The sequence below is a fragment of the Watersipora subatra genome, chromosome 7 (genome assembly GCF_963576615.1).
Source record: "Watersipora subatra chromosome 7, tzWatSuba1.1, whole genome shotgun sequence".
NCBI classification, from domain to species: domain Eukaryota; kingdom Metazoa; phylum Bryozoa; class Gymnolaemata; order Cheilostomatida; family Watersiporidae; genus Watersipora; species Watersipora subatra.
The window spans coordinates 40,312,067-40,335,233 of record NC_088714.1 but is presented as its reverse complement, the minus strand read 5'-3'; the positions used below and the strand labels follow the sequence as shown (position 1 = coordinate 40,335,233).

General features: G+C 37.0%; 1 protein-coding gene and 1 pseudogene across 1 annotated transcript; both read right to left on the bottom strand.

The window, feature by feature from the left end:
* Positions 1-439: 439 nt before the first annotated feature.
* LOC137400756 (uncharacterized) lies at positions 440-10,181 on the bottom strand. Its single transcript, XM_068087092.1, has 9 exons — positions 10,038-10,181; positions 9,690-9,787; positions 8,239-8,407; positions 7,723-7,903; positions 7,125-7,220; positions 6,484-6,606; positions 905-1,107; positions 519-593; positions 440-457 (listed from the first exon to the last, which is right to left on the bottom strand). Exons 1-9 carry the CDS (start codon positions 10,179-10,181, stop codon positions 440-442), a joined length of 1,107 nt encoding a protein of 368 aa, XP_067943193.1.
* A 2,084-nt stretch (positions 10,182-12,265) lies between these two features.
* LOC137400755 (THAP domain-containing protein 2-like) lies at positions 12,266-18,267 on the bottom strand (annotated as a pseudogene).
* Positions 18,268-23,167: the final 4,900 nt, after the last annotated feature.

The following is a 23,167-nucleotide window of genomic DNA, read 5'->3' as shown; positions in this document are numbered from 1 at the left end:
AAGCTTATAACCTGATGTTTTGTGTCATTTTAAATATAACGATTTCCCATATCACTTTATTGTTATAATGCTTGTAAACACACAACATAGGTAGTAAAACTGTTAGTCTGTCTGGAACATCATGACCATGTAACACCTGGCCATTTTTACTGTGTAATTCAGATAATGACCAATAATGATACTGCTTATTTAATGAACAGCACCTCATTGGTTAATCAATTATACATGTACAACCTCCAACATCACTGTAATCCCTTAAAAGTTATTCAAGATGATTTGAGTTTATCTTCCACATCAAAAAAGAACTAAATGTACTCACTAGTGTGCATAAGGGCTGGAGTCCTTGTAAGTGGGCAGTCAATATTTACATCTGTGTTATTCACCAGCTCATCTGTCTTTTGCTGCCTCTGCTCCATCTTTTCAGTGACATGACTCTCTCTCAACCACTTCCGTACTTCTTTACATGATTCCTCCAGTCTCTCTTTCTTAGCAATCAACTCTGTATTGTATGACTCTACTTGATCTGTCAGCTCTCTCTGGTACTCATGGATCTGCTCTTTTAGTTTCTCACTTTCCTCTCTGATGATTTCAATCTGAAACCAAATCATAATCTAGAAAGTTCCCTGCTACGCTGCACTTGTGGAGCCTTTTCATAGATGCTGTTTACTGCAATCAATAGGTTGGTAATAGTAAATTTATGTATTCACTATGAACATCACATGACCAATTAAACTGCTTGGTAAGACTAGGCCATTACCAATTTGATTTTTAATCACTCTACAACAAGTGTATTATAATTATGAGATCCAAAAGCTAGTAACATATCATTTTGGGAGAAAAATGAATTCTTGTGGAATGAAACACTAGTTGAACACTAGTGGAAAATATGCCAAAACCAAACTACCTGCTCATCACGGATTCTTTCTATCATCTGTATTCTTCTAGAACACTCAACCTCCTCCTCACCTAGAACTTTCCATATCTGTTTATCAGCCATACAAAGCTCTATTAGCTTCTCACCAGCAGACTGAAGTAGGTTGTTGAAATGAGCAGTTATCTCCTCTTTCAAGGTGTTCAAAGAACTAAATGTGTGATCAGTCCTAGCATCTGTAAGCAGAAGACATAAAAGGTGAAATATTTTCATAACCCATGATTATTGATAATGCATAAACAAGAATATATTTGTATTTTGTACGAAAACTAGTATCTCTTTTTTCATATCGCTATATATAAAAAGATTGTTAGTTAGAAAAAGTTTTGCCTAGATCCGCGGTATTAATAAAATCAAGTTTATCTCTGATTTAGACAAAGTAATGGGTGGTGAATGAGCGCTTAGCTTTTTGGTAAGTTAGCAAATCATTGGTTTATTTTTAGTTGTTGTACTTCATCCATGTTCCTGTCACGTCAATTTCACTTTCAGCATTTTCAGGTAGCATTAACATATGACTGTGCATTATGTGTAGATTGGCTATCATACTATATTAAAAATGGGCAATTGGAAAGCTTCCCCATATGCAGTTCACTCTATGCACATACATTGAATGTATTTTTAAATATTTATTTTTATAAGTACCATAAAACTTCTATTTGAATGCCATGGCGTTCTATTTTTCAGCTCTTCTCCAGTAGTGGTGGTCACATAGAGATGGGGTTCAAATAAGATGGCGTTCAATTTTACGTTATAAAACGAAAAATTGTGGAGGTTTTACGTTATATCTATACCTTTGCACTCAATCAGGTAATTTGTTCATTGTGTTGCAGTAAAGGGGTTGCGGCGGGTCCTTAGTGATGGATCCAGTTATGCCTCTGGGTTCCGCTAGCAGATATGTAAAGACTGCAGACGGTGTGAGCTCGTTGAGCTGAGAAATATTGGACCTGCTCAAAAAGAGCTTGTCTTCTGAGACCTATGTCAAGAGTCGCCAAGGTAGCTGACCATTCAGATCAACCCACTGCCTCTAATGTAGTAGCCAGACAGGATGACTTAGAGCTGGCCGAGGCCACCCTAGAACCTTGCGGCACAGCTTGGCTGAGAGTCCGAAAAGGCCAAGGGTTTATGGCTACCATGCACCAGGCACTCTCAAAAAAGAGGTGATCGGAGAGCAACTAGAGCTAAGGGTGGGTGATCAAGAGTTCTGACAAATACACAAAATCTGGCATTTTTCAGGATAAGCTGGGATGGAGCATTAGAAGTCCGAATTTTGGTCCCTTGCCCTGTTCAGATAGTGTTCAGTTTACCTGTCATCTGTCAGAGAGAACATCGTGTGACAAACGCACATATAGACCCATTCTGTGATAAGTAAGATGACCTGCCGCCTCTGTCCAATTTGGTAGTGACAAAAATCATGAGGAGACTGGTCAAGAGTTGTGAGGTGAGCCAAGTCATGAGACACGGTAAAACAAGGACAGCCAAAGAAAGACAGATGCTGGATGCCTTTAGCAAAAGGTAGCAGTAGACTTGATGAACTACTGCTAATGACATTGAAAGGTAACAAGTGAATACTGGTAGTAACCAACTCACTTTACCCAACGATTGGATGCTTTGGCCCTCACAAAAGCTATGGCGCTAGTGGTAGCCAGCACCTTGGACAAACAAGTTTGCTGCTACATACATGTAGATTTGCCAAAACAGATCCACACAAACCAAGAAGCACAGTTTGAGAATCTGATGGCAGAGCTGTGTCAATTCTGGCATATGGAAAAGTCACACAACACCCTGCATCAGCCCAAGACCAACACAAAAATAAAGTACAACACTCGGCAGCAATACATAGCAAATTGCATATGGAGCGTTTCATGATATCTCTTCCCAGTGAAGCCCTTCACAGCTCTGATTGGTAAAGTATATCGCCAGTCAAAGCTGTTAAAGGCTGTGTCCGTATCAACCCTGTTAATATGGTTTCTCAGTAAAAAGGTAAGCTCAATAAGTTTTGTAATAGGTGATTAACCAGCTGGGATCCTTAGAAGCAGAAGAAGAAGATCGCTTGAACAACCTACTAGACTCAGATGAGGAGCCTATGGTTGTGAGGTAGCCTGTGGTCACGGCAGCCTCAGATGAGGCAGTGAGGTCCTTTACCAAAAAGCAGACCAAAGACGTGAATCGCCTTGGCCTGGCTGACTCCAAAAGTGTACCTGCTTTTCACTCTGAAACAGATTGTGTTCACATCGAGTTTCAATTAGGTCCACACTTGAACCTCTGACACAAGCCGAACTAACTACAAAGGGCAATTGCCAGGAGGAGCCGTTAGCAAGTCTGTTTCAGAGGAGTTTGTGCCACTCAAAATTCACAAAAACTAGGACTAGCTAGAAAAGGTGGAAAAGGTCAATAGCTTCAAGCCCTGTTCGAGTCTCTTAGGTCAACGCGGACATCGAGCCAAAAGAGCCGGCCACCGCGGACTGCCGGCTAGCACCAAGTCACCATGGCCACAGCTTGTCCAGATTAATGAGCCTCTGCCAAGAAGGCTGTGGTAAGGAGAGAAATAGTTATGTTTCAGGATATGAGGGACAGCATAACAACTGCTCAGCAAAACCGGCAGGACAAATGTATTTCTGTGGTTACAAGACAACCAAAACACATCCATGGTAGTGCAGCATTTTGCTATATTTGTGCGTCCCTGCACATGGCAGCATGTACCAAAGGACCAGGTGATGCTGCATAAAGAAAAGCTATGGTGTACTACGCTTACCACCCCAAGTGGCTTCAGTTCTTCAAGGTATATGACTGGCTATGATTCTCTTTATGAAGCAGTGTACAAGCTTCCTGACCACGGGCTCGCTGAATCCAAAACGATCAGCCAGTGCAACCAGTCAAGTAGGACAGGCACGTGCCCATAAAGAGAAAGGCAAAAAGAGCCTACAAGAAGACTCGCCAGCACTGCCAAAGAAGGCACCAGCCTAGCTTCTGAAACTCCAACTAAGAAACGCTCTAGTCAAACAGGAAGCTCTAGTCAGCCCGTCATCTGAGCCAGGTGCTTCTGCGGACCCCTTCACATAGATTCTGAGATGCCGACTGGCCAGTCGGTTGTTTAGCAACCAGCAGAAGTGAGAGGCCTGGCAAGTATTAGCTGACAGTCAGCAGTGGACTGAAGTGGCTAAAGCTATGGTCGATGTTCTACACCACCGGCGACATACTCCAGCATTCAGTTCTCTAGAGATGAAGGCAGAACTAGCCTGTCTTGACAAACTGTTGTTTTTTCGGAGTTGTCCTCATCGAGCGAAGCGAGCAAAACAACAGCTTGTCACAATACACACTGCACCCGATGCATCAGCTGCACTGAAAGAGAGTTGTTCTCTTCCGTCTATGCGGCGTCGCTGCAATGTTATGTCGGGCGCTCCATTGGTAATCATAATGGATTTAGCCCAAAAATTTAAGTAGAAAAAAATAAGATAAAAACGTTTAACCAGAGACCAGTCTCTGCGGTAAACTTTAGTTGAACTTGAGAACTCAGGCAACAACAGCAACTAAACAAGTTGTTATTTGTGCGCTCAGTTAGTTTTATTTGTATTTTTGTATCAGTCAGTTTTATTTGTTCTAAAGTATATTCAGTTTCATTGCTGGCTCATTCATTGTTTTCAGTTAATTAGATTATAAATAGATAAGTTATACAGATGCCGAAATTCAGTTACCATGGCCTCTGCTACAGACGCTCAACATTAGCCAGATCAGGCCACTACAGTATGATTTTTTGCAACTTCAGTTGCAGTTTAAAGATATGTTAATGTTAACATTTTCATCTTATTTTTTTCTACATTTTCGGGCTAAATCCGTTATGATTACCAATGGAGCGACTGACATAACATCGCAGCCAAGCTGGGTAGACGGAAGAGAACGACTCCCTTTCAGTGCAGCTGATGCATCAGGTGCAGTGCGTATTGTGACAAGCTGTTGTTATGCTCGCTCAGCTCGACGGGGGACACTCCGCAAAAACAACGGTTTGTCAAAACAGGCTAAGTTCGACTGTTTCTAAATGATTTATGAATTTTAAACATTTGTTCACTCGCTATCAGAAATGTGAATCCTACTGTCTTCAAAGTCATCGCACGTGATAGATTTCTAATAATCGTTAAATATGTTTTTCAACGTTACAATTTAACTTCCACGATAGTAAATTCAGGGTTTATAGAAATTATGAATGCTAGGATGCTGCAACATGAATTTGAAGTAGTGTGTTTTTTTGTAATTTAATTTACAGAAATTGTTGATATCTAGTAATACATTGCTCATTATTCTAGTGAGCCCAATTTCTTGTGGAAAACTGCAGAAAAAAAGTATAAAACCTTGTGAACCATATTCTGATAGCAGGAAGGTTAATGCTCAGCCTTACCATTCAATCACTAGTGTTACATGCTACGAAGTTTTGTCGTATTTTTCATCTTCGTAGCATGTAAACGGTTTAAAATGCCAAATCTTGAATTCTTCGAAGCGATTCTAACCTCTGTTTCAAGGAGAGGTGTTTTTAAAAACATCGTATCAACAATGAAGTACTGCATATAATGTGAACATCGATATTTGTGTTATTTCTCAAATCTTTGTGATCCGATGTTGGATTTTTATCATTTTCATTAGTGACATCCTTACAGGATCCCTACGCAGCTCTGCTTTTAATGCACAAATGTAATTTACATATGTAATGCACAGATGTAAGCGTCTGATTTTTTGTTTGTACCTCATTTGCTAGTACTCAACATAGAATGTATTTTAAGTCAATCTATACGTGTCTATATCTATCTGTACTTGTGATTTACCATAAATCCTTGTGTATAAATTGCACCTGCGTGCATATAATTATGTTTAAGAGTTAGGTGTTCGGCTTATACAAGCAGTCTAAAAATTATACCTGTAAACTTCTCACTATGTTCAAAGTTAGGATATTGTCACATAAAAAACTTAACGTCAAATATAATAAGAAAATATAAATATAACTATTCAAAAAAGTTACATCAAAAAATATTAAGTCTAAATAATTTTTTAAGTTAGCAATTATTAAAACAATGTGAATTAATTGTGGAAATTCGCAAATGCTAAAAATAATTTATTCAACAATAAAACACTAGGAAATATTCAGTGCTTGTACGCACATAATGAGGTCATAAGTTGCAATGCTTATCATACGACATCTCCTGCACTCGATTCCATTCATCGGATCGTTTTTGTTGATGCTAACAACGGCAACAGTATTTTGGATGGTAGTTTTTAGAGCTACATTCACAACTTTTAATTAAATCGCTGCGTCGTATTTTGCCCTTTTCATAGACGTAGGTTATAAAATGTGCTTGCTGATCTGGTACTTGTTTCCTGATGAAGGAACAATGCTTTTTCCGCATGTGAAAACACTCATCAGTCGATTGTCACCTCGTCAGCCAACGCGTGCGTGTGATGACAAACGGAGACAGTACGTTTGGCAAATAACTAAATGTGGCCTAGATAAGTTAAATGAATAGAAAAATGGCATTTTCTCATCATCTCTAAGAAAGTGCTACAAAAACCTTCATCAGCAGAGTTGGTTGCGGACATGTTTGACAGGTCAGCATTGCTTGGTGATCCTACTGACAAACTTGATGTAGATGAAATTGGTAAGTCTGGCTGATTCGATGTACATGGTACAGCTTCTGTAACAATAACAACATCATAGCATATATACTAATAAATATGAGCTATGATTATTACAGATATAAGAGATGTTAATAATACTCATAATTTGATGCTGTGTACATACAGATGAGTGAAGGCAGAGAATGAATAAAATAAGTGAGAGTACTGCAAGACTACAAGAAGATAAACTCTATAGCTCTACAAGAAATTGATAGCCAAAGCTTTTACAATTTAGACGATGGAACTAGTAGGAGTCTTTCTAACTATTCATGAAAGGAGGTGTAACAGTAGCAAACAAGCATCTTACGTAAAAAGTCCTACAGTTCACTTCAATCAAGAATAACTACCTTGCTTCCTCAGAAAAGAATTTATATTTTTTCCTCACAAATTTTAGTGAGCAAGTAATACAAACAATAAACTTGAGTTAATTATGTAGTTGAATAAGTTTAAAAACTCATATAAAAATAGGATGATCCCAGATAATATGAAAAAATAGGCTATTATTTATGACCAGAGTTTCCATGTTAATAATTACCTTCCACCTTCTTGCTAGCGTCCTTGATCCTTTTTACCGGTTCTGCACAATATTCATCACTGTTTTTTCTAACTTTTCTTCTCTTCCGTGACTTCACTGAAAACACCTCATTAAATTGACCTTCACACTAAAGAGAAGCACACTTATAAATTAAAATTATTCAGCAAATGATCCATATTTTTTCTATTTCAAAATTGGAATGAAATCATGCAAGAGATATTAGGGTACTTTATATACAGGGTACCTATTCACATGGCAATATAATGTTCAACATAAAAACTGGCAGAAACTGATTGAGTGGTGGTTGTTGTTGAGAGGTAGCTTGGTTCTAGACAATATTGTGTAACAATCTATTACATGAAGCCTACAAATGCAAAGAACTAATGAATCATTATAATTTATTAAAAAGCTTGGATACTACACTTTCATAAGATGTTTAATCACACTTTATACTTTGAGCAGCTTTGTTTTTGCTAAAAAAATCATTGAAATCGTTACAATTTCACTCATCATGTCACACTGACTGTTTAGTCAGTATGACAGTGCTTAAGTTCAGAAATATTTACATATATAAATATGTGTTGTAAAGGATGTCTACCTTGGCATCTCATCTCGTTTCTGTCACATCTTATACAGGCCGTGAGGTTACATTTGTCACAAACCTCAAGCACTTCTCCACCATGTTGCTGACACAGGACTCTCTTGTATGTCCCAGAATTCAACTGATATGTAGAGATTGCTATGGTTTGGTGACGGTCACCAGAAAAAGATTTGTGAATCTAAACCAAGAATACGTGAAGTAAGGGCATATGATGTTGTTTTAGGTGCAGATAGCAATATTAATTTGTATATACAATATTACGATATTGAATATTTAAATAACATAATTACTACAACATTGTTAGTTGATTTGCAACTGAACAAACATAAATGTTAAATTATAAACAATACTGTAATTGGCTCAAGTATGCTATTGTTTGATCTACAACACCAAATGACTACTATATGCTGAAGATAGCCTTAAAAGATCAACTAGCGTTGAGGGTTAGAAAAGTAAAAAATTAGGCTATGTATTCACCATTATTTAAAGTCTGTTTCAAATCAGCAAACCCACCTGCTCATGAGTGTCACACATCTTCAGGGCGCATTCAATGCAGTAAGCACCAGCAACTCGTCCATCACAGTTGTGACAATCACAGACAAGTGATGCGGGTGAAGTATGATTTTTAGTTGTCAGTTGTGATGAGGGTAACTCATCAAATGTATCCATATCATACTCAGTTCTAAATCAGAATGTGAAAAAAAGCACTCTTGACTAGATTATCTCTACAAAGTGAAAGTATAAATACTTGCCACAATCGGGAAAAGGGCTCTAAATACAAATATTCAGAACTTTTTTCTAACTCATGCTTGTCTGATAGCAGCATGAATCTTTTTCAAGATTCCATAATTTTTTACAGATTAAATATTATAGGCTTTTTTCAACTTTATGTTCTCTCAGTGGTTCTTTTCAGTATGACATATACACCTCAATAAACTTATATTTAGTGCTTTGAAAATAACATAGTAAAAACCATTAGGATTATGTAAAGGAGGCAACAGAGTATTCCAAAAAAGTAGATTGAAGTTTTCGATCTCTACCCTCTCTTTTTCTTTCTATCCCTCTTTTTCCCCCTTCCTCCCTCTCCCCTCCTCTCTTCCTCTCTCCTTCTCTTTTTCCCTCTCTCTCTCATTGTCTCTTTCTCTCCCTTCCTATATCTCTCCAACTCTCTTTCTTCTTTCCCTCTCTCTCTCTCACTCTCCTTCTCTCTCTTTCCCTCTCTTTCCCCCTCCCTCTCTTTCTCTCACTCCCCCTCTCTCTCTTTCTCGAAGGATGCCTGTACCTCATTGTTTCATGTCCATGTTTCTCCTTGCTCCATGACCTTGTACAGAGACTATGTCATAGTAATAAAGCTCCATATGTAGTACCACTAAAAGCCTATTGTGCCCCACAAAGTTTTGTGGCTACCAGAACCCCAGAGTTGAGCTGACCTGCTCGTGCCTTTTTAGGGCCAGCAGCTATCTCTTTTTGCATTCCACATGGTTTGGGTAAAAGACTTGCAGCTGGAAGAGTTTGCCCTTGGATAGTTTGAGCTTGAACCTGAATCCTTCAGCCATTGGAACACTTCCTTCAGTCTATGCTAGTAAGTGTCAAAATCTAGTAGGACGACTATGCCAATTAGGCAGAGTAGCACCTTTCATCACTGAAGGCCAAGCATACATTATTCAATACCCGATACATACATACATACATACTCATACATACCCAATACATTATTCTCTAATTGGTAGCAGAGGCTGAAGTTAGCCCAAAAGGTTGCAAAAACCGGCTTCTCTGGTGCATTGGCATCTAAATAAAAAATGGCATCCAATCTCTTAGCCAGCCAACGACACAACCAACCGGTTGACCACAGCACCAGCTAGTTGGCGAGTGAACACTCGGCTTAGCGAATATGAGAGTAGGATCCAGCCGGAAGAAAAACAAAAAGGACACGTTATGGTCTTCTCTGGCATCTGGTGGCTGACCGGCCACCAGATGCCCTCCAGACAGCCGGCTTACCGGGCAGGTACTGAGCGAACCAGCTAGCACGGGAAATAGGCGTGACCTTGACATTAATAGAGAGCTATTTATCCAAAAATAAGCAAAGTAAAAGAAAACCTCATTCTATGCAGTTAATCGCATTCACAAACTATTGATCAATATATATTTTTATTGAAAACTTAAACTTGATACTTGAACAAAGCGGCTGGTTCCAAGTAAAGCTGTAAACGTTTATGGTGGATTCTTTACACTTCACATCACCCAGCAAACTAATCTCACTGTACTGTTTTAATAGGGCAGCAGTAAGAGAAAACCCAGGGAAACCGAGTAACCTGAGGCGAAACACCCTGCAGACCCTTGAAGGCCGAACTGGCTAAAAAGTGGCCCTTATAAAGCTCTAATAAGTGAATCTCAGCAAAGGTGAAAACACCAGCATGGCCAACTGACATGCTCCAAGTGCAGAGAGGAGTATGCATGGCTTGGATGACGTATAATGACAACTGATGATGGTGCCTTGGACCCCAGCTTTCCAGTCTAAAGTGCTCCACTGCAAAGCTGAGATCAAGGCTTTCATGTTGTTGCATGTAAGAGATGCCCTGAAGGAGAAGGCGAAAAATTGCTGTCAAGCCAACCAATTCAAAACTGTTTTTGCTACACTAGATGCGCAGTTTAGCCTATCTCTCAAGCAGGAGCAGGTAAAACTGAGTGCTCCATGGAGCCCACTCTCAAAGAGCATGCCGTCTGGGTGTAGCAATTAGATTAAGAGGCCTATGGCTGTTGGCCTATGGTCTATGCCTGTTGAACCCTCCTCGAGCCAAAATGGCGGTGTTTAAGGAGGTGTTCTGTAAAACACCTAACAACCCCTGTCTGCAGCAGCACTTACTGACCATACTCACCCTCATTATTAACTGACACGGTACGAGCTGGTGCAGAGTTTTTCCAGCTTAAAACTGGGTAACGTCAGCAAAATGCCATCACGTTCTTTGAGGGCCAGTTGGGCAGATAACAGTAGTGCAGGACCAATCTATTTGACCACGTGTATTTTTGGTAAAGCAGCTAACAAAGTAAGTTAGTTAGTTGCAGAATGAGTAGCAAAGCATCAAAAGCCCTCTTATGCTGATGACCTCTGTAGCAGGATCTACAGAGAGCAGGGTTAAATGCGACGAGACTGCCTTAGTCAGAAGCACCTGAACAAAGAACCGTTTATGAAAATTGCTGCAAAACTAGTATTTGATTCAAGCACCCGAAAATGAAGAGGTTTCTTCTCAAAAATTTAAAAGAAAAATGAGAGCACTACATCACAGAGGCTTTACTGATGCAAGCACGGATGGTTTTGTGATAGTGTAAACCTTGTTATCGTTGATGATCACTAAGGTATTGTGACATCAACCTCGAGATATGGCGATATAGTGCAAACCAGCTTTTAACCATCAGTATTTGATGCAGAACTGCCAATTTTCCATCGTTTTAGACCAACACTACAGGGGGTTTTAGGCACTTTCTTCGTTCGGTTCAACAAGCTCTTTTTCTAAAAAGCCCTGTACCTGGCACTCCGTCTCAATCTTTTCTCAGGTTCAAGTCAATGGGAAAAAGGGAGAGGGGCTGTTGACATATGGGTCGAGTTCTTTCCTTTCATGGAATGAAGTGTTCTACTTGGAAGTGTAGCCTTTATCACCTTCCCATGATGGCCTGATGCCGTGTCAGAAAGTCAGCCAATCGTTTGGCTTATCAAAGCTCATTACAATTCTTCCAGTTTGTCTAAAACAAGTTCTCTAGATGGGTTGGCACCCATGCTTCTAGTCCTTTTGCACCCCGGGCCATTTGGCACAGGCATAAAAGAGGTCATTCTTTGTTCATTCGGTGGTCCTTTTAATCCAGTATCAATCTTAACAGTGATACGAGCTCAGAACGTCTGATGCTGCTCAGTGAGACTGAGGCACCGCGTGACTATGTTTCCCTTCAGACCTGGCTGGTTAATACTAGTAGCTAACAGGGTCCACTGGCAGCATTGTATCGTCTCCAACAGGAAGTAGTTCTGGTTAGTGACCCAGCATGGAATAGCCATTTTAGTCAAGGCAAGAACTACCACGTTTCTCATCAGCTGCACTTTGCTCAAAAGCAGCTGCTGGTGTCTATCCATGTTTGTCAATGGCCTTTCATCCACAAAAACCACAAGCTTCTAGAAATCCATAGAGCACAGATGAGCCACCAAAAATGGCACCCCTAACATGGCATCATTTTTGATGTGACTCACTACAAAAACCTTTTTGGTTTTTACGTCTTTCAACCCGTAGAGCAGTTGGTGAGTTTTATCAGCCAGAAGGCTGTGGCTAATGCTCTCATCTATTCAATCCTCTATGACTTTAGGATCCACTCGCCACTTTCTCACTCAGCTAGTCGATGGTGCACTCAGTGCTGATACGAATAGATCATCACTTTCAATTTTCTGAGGAGAAATCGTTAGCAGAATGGGACTGATTTAGAGCCTGTGCTTTCATGAGTTCTGCACCACTATTAATCTGACAAGCATATGGGTCTAGATTAGATGCTCTTGAGCCTGTCACTTCCTGTCGCTGTTCTCTGGTTTTCCAGTTTGTTCTTGAGGCTGAAGACTGCTGGGACCAGGTTCTGTCACTTTAGAGGCAGGCTTCTGGTAGGCCGCTAGTCCAGCTCCCTGTAGCTCTGTTCTCTTTACCCTTTCTACTGCTACTCTCCCAATACCTGTGTATTGAGGAGCTTCTAAATTGATGGCCAGGCCTCTGAGGTGAGTGACACCGTTCTCAGCCTTCCATACACAATGGCCATGCAGGCAGTGCCTCTTTCATCGCTCCCAGCATGCCGGGTGGCCATGCCGGTGACTTCCCTAGCGAGCTTCCCCTTAGAGATATAGAGGCCAGCTGCCACTTTTAAAGTATCTCAGTCTCTACCAGCTTGCAATATGTTTTGACTTTGGTTGATTTATCCACTACTGCTGCTTTTAAAGCATTTGTTGGAAGTTCATCTAGGGGCTCGCTGGCTTGTGTGAAGCTGTGACTAAAAAGATTTTGCTGTTTCCACCAGTGTACCACCAGTGTTGCCAAACCATTTCTTTCTTGACCTGTCAGATTGATATTTTTACACAAGCACACACCCCCACGTCTCTGCAGTAATATACATAGCAGTTTAGTGCTCAACCACAAAGTCTCTCCAGCAGAAGTCACTAAATATATACAGTGTGTGTTCAATATTTACTGCTGTACCTCAAGATTCCAATGTCTTAATCAATTACTATTGTCTTATCAGAATAATCTTTTACCATACTTGTAATTATGAAATACATTTATGTAATAACCAGGTATATTTGCTTTAAACTTTAAGAAGATAAGAGAATATTTTACTTACAGACATGATCTGCATATGATATTTCTATGGTCTGAATAGTCCTCTTCTAAACATGTTATACAGAAGACATGGTGACATGGGAGTTCTTTGGGGTCAGTCATAGAGTTGAACTGTTCATAACAATATCCGCATCTGTAGTCCTCAGTCAATTGAAAATCAGCCATCTTGTTGATAATCCTCCGCACCTAATTACGTACTTGTATGGTAATGTTATATTAGGAGCCTAACAATTTGGCTGTCTGCGCCATTTACCCTTCATTCTTGTTAAACTAGTATAAATACAATCATTTCATTGATGCATCAATTAGATAACTATTTTACTGTCGGATAGTTATCATTTTATCAACATCAAAAAAGCATATACATTTGACTACCTTGGATGTACTCTTTGAAAAATACTACTGGTTTTTATCGAAACCAAAACTAATTTTCAGTTATAGCTAGTTTTAAAACTCTCCTTTCGCCGCATGACCATTACGTACTTAAATACTAGTTTTATGTGATCAGTACTAAAGTACTCATTTGATCTAACCACTTCAAATGTACTTGCTTTATTACTTAAACTCAACTGTTATACCAGCTTTATTATGCATTACTACTATATAGCTCAGCTGCTGTTCACTCAATGTAAAGTTCACCATTATCTCTGGTTTTATAACGTACAAGCACAATGAGAAGCATAACAGGTAAAAATTGTTAGTTTGAAAGACTGTAGCTTCTATACAGCTACAATGTGATAAATACTATACCTATCACTATTTACTTGATGGACTGAAAACTTTATGAGTAGTACTTCTATCAATATTTTAAAAAATAAAATTTAGATTAACACATAAAAATTTGCATGTGAAACATTCTGACATTCAAAGTTATGCAACATTCCCACCTCTTTTCAAGCTCAAATTTCTTTGACTTCAGCTTTTTGCACTCAAAACTACCTAAATCCTTCAAAAATACAAGCTTGTGAAAAACGAACTTTTGAATATTATTTCACATTTGCTATTAATAGTCTAGCAGTTTTTCATTATAACAAAAAACTTCTCGTAAATCGTTTTTTCCCAATTTCCAAGAACATCCCAAGAACAAACAGTGGCTTCATAACTTCAAATTAATTAATTAAAAACACGCTTACTTACTCTAAAACACGCAGGCTGCACACGAAAATGTAGCAGATATGTATACAAGTATCAACGCTCAAAAATACTACCTGAGTTTAGTTGTTCATTTTCTTTCGTTCGAGAATGTTGTTAGCCGTTTTTATTATAACATTGTACGAATGCATTAGGGTGCTTCCAAAAATTTTGGAAAGCGAAACTGTTGGGATATCCCAGTCCGTTAAGCCTGAATTCCATATTTTCGCTCAAATTCAATATTGATTTGCAAAATAGACTTCATCTAATACGATCTAAGGCTTAATAATTAATCGTTTTTATTTGGTCGTTGTCAAGGATATTGCCGAACAGATAACGCGTTCGCGAAGGAAACGTCTTTTAACCGGCCAACTCCTAAACTAGATATGTATCAACGTAGGCATTGTTAACGACTGAAATAGAGTTTTTGGCAAATGAATATTGTTTAGAAATATAAATAAGTTCACAATTTTTAAGTTTACCCAATAGAATCGGTCGTGAAAAATAGTAACTTTTGTGGTGAACTGTACTCTAGCCTGCCTTGACAAATTGTTGTTTTTACGGAGTTGTCCCCCGGCGAACGCGGCGAGCCAAACAACAAAATAATTGTTGCTTTGCTCGCCCCACTCAACGGAGAACAACTCCGCAAAAACAACAGTTTGTCAAGACAGGCGAACTGCACTCCCGAACAAGCGTGGTTAATAAATGCTAGCAGCGCAGCACCGAGTGAAAGAGTGAGAGTGGATGAATTCGTCAACTTCCGGTGAAGCACTGGCGGCGGATATCCAGTTATATCATTAGAGCAGTGGTTCCCAACTAGTGGTCCATGGGCCCCTAGGGGTCCACAGCACTGACCTATACAACCTGGACGGCTCATTGCTTATTCCCGTGGGTACGAGCACTTGAAGCGGGTTGGCGGCCGTGTTACACTTCCAAAAGCGATATGTAACGCAGTGTTGTATTGTAAAGGCGTTAGCGTTTTGACAAGGTTTCATTACCAAGGAGTTTCCTTCAATATCACAGGAGAACTTAAACGTTAGATGAAGCCCACTATTTTTTATTCTCACCAATAAAACATAAAATGCATAATTCTATTTCCAGCTGCAAGATGGTATTTATATATCTATATATATTATATATAATGATTTACATATATAGTATATGATATACATATATCTATAAACATTTTCATATATATATTTATATATATATGTGTGTATATATATATGTGTATATATATAACATTTTCATATATCATTATATACTATATGATATACAAATTTTTTTTTAAATGTTAAAATTTATTTGAATGTTTAAAAATATTTAAAATAATGTTCGTTATATATATGATATATATAATGAACATTTTATAAAACATTAGATTATGAACATATATATATATACAGTTCTGTACAAAATAATGAAACAACCTATGATTTTGAGTTGTTTCATTATATATCCATGAAAAGCATATATATCAATGAGTGCAGAATTTTGTGCTCTATACAATGGTATCTAATAAATTTAAGTATTAAACCGTTAATCTTAATCTAATTAATGGATTAGTGGCACTAGATTAAAGTAAGACAAATCTAATCAAAGCAAAGTGTGGTTAATTAAATTTAAAATATTAATTAATTTCCCATCACATTTTATCCGAATGTTTATGATATTACAATATAACAATGAAATATGAATTTACCAACCATTTAATTTAATGTAGATATGGGTAATAATATGCCATTTGAAAAATACATAAAGTGATAAGTTGATTAGCTAAAAATATTTGCGTCTATTTATTATGCATATAGTTGCACCTTATACCATTCTCTCTGGCACAAAATTTTTAGTCTGTTAATATGTATACTATAAGGACTAAATGCAAATTTGAGGGTGTAACAGTGTTCAAAATAGAGACGTTTAATGACTTTTAAAAACATTGAGGGTGGTCTCATAATTTTGCACAGCACTGTATAAATATATATATAATTTTGAAATTGTACATGAGAAGAAGCCTGGAAGGACACACATTTGAATTGATCACTTGAATTCAAAAGTTTCCTTACTGATGTTTGAATGATATCAACTTTGATAGCTGGTTCCTTATTTTGGGTCCACCAAGTTTTTCATTACAGCCTTTGGCAAGATGATGCATGCGAATTTTCACATAACATGATGCTATGCACTTAATCAAGACAAAGACATGATTATAATCAGGCGGACAATCAAACATGTGGTCATTCAGCTCCACAAATATGGTGCAGGTTTGTCAGCAGTATCTGGGAGGTTGTTTGCTGCACTGTCACATCTTTCTTTCGGGAGTTTCCTTGGTTTGCATAAATTCTGAAAGGGAAAGTTTGCGAAAATTCACAAGGGATAAATTAAAAAGAAAACCAACATAAAAACATTATAATTATGTTATATATGTTATAATTATGGACAGAGTTTAGTTTAAAGCTTATTTTAGCTCAAAATGGACACAGAGAGCCGAGATTTTGCACACTGTTTGGAAGATAAGTACTTACTAATCACACAAAAATCATTGAGCAGTTTTTGAGATATGGCCATCATCAAATTTGTTAGTTTTACATTTTTCGATTTTGTGAATCAGTTGCTACACCAAAATGCTTGTTCTTGGTGTCAAATTGAAGCTCATAATGTGCTTTTAGCACTGATAGAAACAGAGTTTAGATACAGATTACAAAACAAATTTTTGAGCAAAAAATTGATAACGATCGATATGACAAGACTGCGACCTATGATTTACAGAATAGCAAGACAGGTACTCGCTTTAGCCAAAATCTGTTACTATCACTTTATTCTACTCAACATTCTGAATATACAAGTAAAATCTCATGACAATATCGTATCTTCTTCTTTCTATAGTCTTCGGTAGCACCTGGAGTCCCTGAAAAAGCAGATTTGGGAAAAATGACTGAAAACAAAAACTCTTTATGCCGCTGTCTCTGTTGCTCAAAAGTTCTGCGACGTGCTGATGACTTATTCCGGCAGTTGCATAAAGACATTTTCAACTCTTTCAAGAGAATGCCTACCAAATGCAAAAGGAAGTCAACCTTACTAATGCTTTCTTCAACTTCTGCTCTTCTTTATGCCACTATCTCTGTTGCTCAGTAGTTCTGCGACGTGCGGCCTACTTACTGCTACAGACAATTGGCCTTTTTTCTCAAATCTTTCAAAAGAAAATAGCCAACGGTCTATAAGAGGAAGTAAACCTGACCATGATGTTGATTTATTCTGTTTGATGCTGATGCTCCTTCTCTTCAACCTCTTGTGAAGTAGAAACTTGAATGTTTTGAACAACATGCTATCAAAACAGAGGTGGATAAAAATACAGAGAATACATATTTCTTTCTTACATATATAATGTACCTTCTGAAGATGAGGCGAAAAATCAAATATGGTTGGGACAGCATCCTGAGTAAGACGAATTGTTTGCCCTGCCCTGTCAAAGCAAGCCTCTTTAAAATGATCAGAGCAGAGTACAGAGCTCTTGGTGGGAGTCCACAAATCTCGCTTCATATTGACCATCCATAGTACAAGTACAGACCGGCGGCTGAGTGGGAATCTGCAGCAAATGTACGAGAAGTAGTTAATACGAGAAGTCAATTTAATTCTAGACATAGCAAGGCAAAATCTACTTTACAGTCTAATAGTACAGCTACAGTTAACATCAGCCTGATGTTGAGGGTAGACTGTAGAGTAGATTTTGATGATCAGGTTTATTTCCAGGAAGGGTTGAATATAAAAAATGAAAACAAGTTGCTATCACGAAAAACTCTAAAAAGTATTTGTTGTAGTTGTTCAACTGAAAATATTTTACAAAATGGTGAGCTAAACGATACATAACCGTACATAAAATATAATACGTGGGACTACACTAAGGGTTACACGCTACCGACTTCCAACTAAGGTGAACTTCTAACTTCATTTTTTGAATACATGGAAAGCATAATTGAACTTACGAATGAAATGTCAGTCCACATCATTTATAGTATCTATTGGAACAATTGGTTGCAGCGCATGTAGGCATGTTTAATAGTGGAAATTAATCACAACAAAGTACAGATGGTAAGATTGTATACAAAGCGCTATTCTAGCTCTCTCACGCGTAGATCTTTTTGGAAGTGCAATATGGCGGCCAAACGGCTTCACTTTTCCGAGCCAATGACCCGTCCAGGTAATAGAGGTCAGTGGTCCACAGAAGGTTTTGAGGGGGTCCACAGGCTGGTGCCAGTATTGGTTTTTTCTAGCTAATCATTTACATATATTTCTCTCTTATAGTGGTTGGATCAATGATATAAAACCCTAAAAGGATAGGCGATGGCTATCATATGGGGTGGGGTGTTTAATGATCGAGCTCTGATGGGATTGTGCTAGCCTGGGTTTCAGAGCTAATGCAATTCCCGCGGGGGGGGGGGGGGGGGGTGGGGGTTGGGGGGACGTTGGAGTTGCGTTGTCTTGTTAAGTTTTTGGGTCCAGGATTTTATCAACTATGCGCATTAATCGCTGGATAGTACCTGATTTCCAGTTAGTAGCACAAAACAAGAAAACCTGTAACCAGCAAACACGTAATTATCTCTCTCTCCCTCTTTAATTTCAGCGATATACTGTACTAAGATTCATAAACAATAAAACATTTCAATTTGCAATGCATTGTTATAAACATATATTATGAGGTTCATAAAGGGGTTTGTGACTTTTAGATAAGGACCTCAGGGGGTCCATGGCTCCAAGAAAGTTTGGAACTACGGCATTAGAGCTAATATGAATTGTTGTAATTTTGGCCTAATTTTGGTATCAAACTCCTTAGAAGCAAAGGCTCTAACAGGAGTAACTAATGAAAAGCCCAGAATGTGCCCTATTCACTCATACACCTTTCCCTAAAAAATTAATCACCAGAATATATATATATATATATGAGTGCACAATTCCCCTCATATTATGTTATACATTAACCAGGTTACATGGTATAATGTATTGTGTTATAATGTACATGGTAGATGATATCATTTGATCATGTATGCAACTAATGTGTATATGTAAATATGTACATAAAAGAAAGTTCTATATTCCAAATGTGTAGCCAGAAGGTGTTTAATCTCAACATGACCAACCTGCATGTATTATATTATATTATTGTAAGAGTACTAAATGGCAGTTTAATCAAATAACATAACATACTGCAATATTAGACATACAATAACCAACAATATTGTGACAGCATTTCATTTACCAATCAATATAATTCATAATGTTATATCAAATAATTAAATTATCAATATTGCCACCAGTAGTCATTCAATTAAAAATTTTAAAATTAATATTTTGCATGCTGCATGCTTTTATAAGCTATAGAGATGTATTATTTTTTTATATGATTTATTGTTATTATAAAATATTTAATTTTAATATCATAGTCCTACATATTTTTAAGTTTAATATTTATTAATTTAATAATATTATATTATACACAATTTACAATAAAATATAAATTTAATATAAATATAGTAAATGAAAATGTCATTGAATAAATTATCATAATTATTACACTGTGACTAAAGCTAACTAATAAAATAAGACATGATAAAATATTATAATAGTTATATATTTATCACTATTGTATTGTATGTAGTACGCAGTAGTATAATTGTTAATTGTACATAATATTATATAAAAATATAGATAAACTATGATAACGATATAAAATTATGTGTAATTTAAATTTTGTAATAAATCAATAAATATATTTATATAATAGTATAAAACAAATAAATATAAATAGTATTTATATTTATCTTATGTTTTATATAATTATATAAATGTATTTATTGATATTATAAAATAAATATAAATAATATTTATATTTATTTTATGATATTATTTTAAAAGTATATCACCTGATACTCACTCAGTCACTGGTAACTTTTCCTCTATGTATTGAACTATTATGTTTAATTCTGGAATGACAAACTAGAAATTTGAACTTGAAATATAATAAAAATTGTACATGAGATAAGCAAAAATGTTAATTTGAGTTCAGAATTCAGAAATCACTAGAATAATGTTGGTGTAACAACCGTGCGGTTAATCTAACAGTCAACGATAGCCAATGTTAGTGACAAAGTACATTTGAATTTTCAATTAAGACATTAGGCATAAGATTTACCTGCTAGATTGACTATTGTACTTTCAATAAACTCCACAAGTATTGAATGTTTGCTCAATATACAGTGCACCCTCTAGATACGATTACCCTGATATACAATTTTTTCCCTTTACGAAGTCAAACATTGTGATATCTTCACCTCGCTATACGAATTTTATTTCACTATACGATTTTGAGAAGTTTTGCACGAGTTAAAATTTGGCAGTCGGTGTGCTGATAACGCACACCCAAATAAAAAAGACACCGACATATAGTTTGCCGAAAGCATTTTCAGAACGTTTAGAAGAGACACGATGATCGACTTCTCTCATGTCAGCATTCCACGTGGAAAATTTCGTGTAAAATACACAAGCGAGAGCAAATATTCATTTGTAGCGTTATTATATATTTTACTATAAACTTTTAAGTCAGCATACGTATATAACTACAAGTATATACATTTAATTCATTAGTTATGGAATCTGAGACCGATACAAACATTACAAAACGAAGGAAAAATGATTTCTATGTCAACAAAGTTGGATGTCGTAAATAAGAAGGCACCCGTATTATTAACGTTGTCAAGGAACATGATCGCAACCAATCAGCATTTGCAATTATTATTAAAACAAGAACTCCATTAAAGCAAGCACAAGAAAGAGCTTCCGATTGAAGATTTGAAGGAGCTGGGTCATGCACGCGATCAGCATTCAAAAGGAGCAACCATTTAGTAAAGGCAAGGAAATAGAAGATACAGAAAACTCCACATTGGCAAAAATATTTCAAGTGTTTAATTTACTGATGTGGATTGGTACATTAAAACAATGCATGTATAATATATATTATTTATCTCTTGTGTGGCATGTTTTTCATATTTTATTCATTTTATTTGTTTCCTTTTGATTTTATGCTTTATTTTCTTGTTTAACCATGTCTTTGCAGGTGGGCTTGTTATCTCCTACGTGAATACAATTCATCATATGTATGTAACTCATATAACTAGCTACTCAAGATAGTTGACAAATTTACATTACTTTCTGAAACTTGTTAAAGCCCTTTCCTCTAGGGTATATATACGTACAAACTTTGTATGTATGGTTACATTGATTCTTGTGCACATTTCATACAAGAAAAACTACTGTAGCACCTTTTCTGGATCCTTCTACAAGCTTTAGCTAACTAGCAGTTTTTTGCATTGCACCAGTATTTTTTTCTTTTAAACTAGAGGAAAAATTGGACAGGACTAGACAACCTTCTTTAGCCTGCTAAAAATTCCATTTTATTACGTATTAAATTAATCTTCAAGTGTACAGCAACATAATTAGCATTGATACGTTTTTGCCTCTTCTCTGCTTTATTCACTACAATATACAAGCTAAAGTCACGTTACTCCAAAGGTATGTACGTCCTGTATAGTAAATAAAATTTCATTTTTCTTTTCGGTAGCCATTAAATGGTCAGGTGTGTGAGAGACCGCTTTCGATAACTGCATCGCTCAGCCTTTCTTATTGAATTCTGGTTGAAAAAGGTTTATACCAGACACGCTAAATTTTATAATGAAAGTGAAGACAGAAACTTATGAAGGATAAAATTTCGTGATAACAGCCGAAATTCATTAAAATAGTTCAAAATACATACTAAACCTTGGTTTTAAAGGTGAGTTTGGCGACCTAAACTTATTTCAAGTAAATTCAATGTTTATGTTATGCGTACCTTTTGAAGGTAAGAACTTGTTACCGTACGATCTGCATTTGGTACACAGATTACAATTTTACAGTATTGCAGATTATAATCACTAGGTGCACTTAATACAATGCAGCTACTGTAGGTAACTATAGTTACTAAAGTTAACATACTATTTTGTTACTAATTTTCAATATGTACAGAATTTTTATAAAATTTTGGACGATTTTTATTTTCTTTTTTTTCACTGTATAATTACAATGGTTTCTATACCCCTACATACAATTTTTTCGTCCTACGATGCCAGCCTTGGAACGGATTAACATCGTATCTCGAGGGTGCACTGTACCTAAAATTATGACTAGCCTGTGAATAGCATAGTTTATTGGAAAAAACAATTTCAGTGCCATAGTGAACTCAATAAAATATGCCCATTTCCGCCCCCACTTCTAGGAGCACAATGCAAACTGCCTTGGATCGCGTTGCGTTCACTCTCACTCTTCCAGTCAGGCGCAGCAGCTTATCCAATCGCGTCATGAATTCTGCGTTTAACAAGTGGCGATTCCGTTTCTGTTTTATATTCGTTGAAATAATGAATAAATAAAATGAGGAATTATTTGTATATTGTTCAGTTTATTGAACAAAAATCCTAACACGCAACCAGCTGTAATCGATAGCTAAGTAACTGCAACAACATATATATTATTTGATAAGTTGCAAATAAGCTAAGTATAGGCCTATAGTGATTGAGACTATATTTGGCGACAAGTTTTTGATAACTAGTCAATCAATAATAGTTAATGCACTTTTACTCGTGGATCATATAATACTCCAATAGGCACATGCCATGTATAAGGCATTGGTTTCAGCTGCCTCTTGTTGGTTTTAGCTGTCTCCTGTTGGTTTCAGCAGGTTGTATTGTAGGAAGCATCGGGCTCAGCGCACTCCGTTTGTTTCAGCAGAGCACAAGTAAGCCAGTCTCAAGCATGTAGGCCCCTATCATAGATATGCCAAAAAAATCTGAGTTGCCCTCAGCCCACTTCAACGAGTTTACTTCAAACCAATGATATAAACCCCCCCATGGGGTTTGTGGGTTTTATAT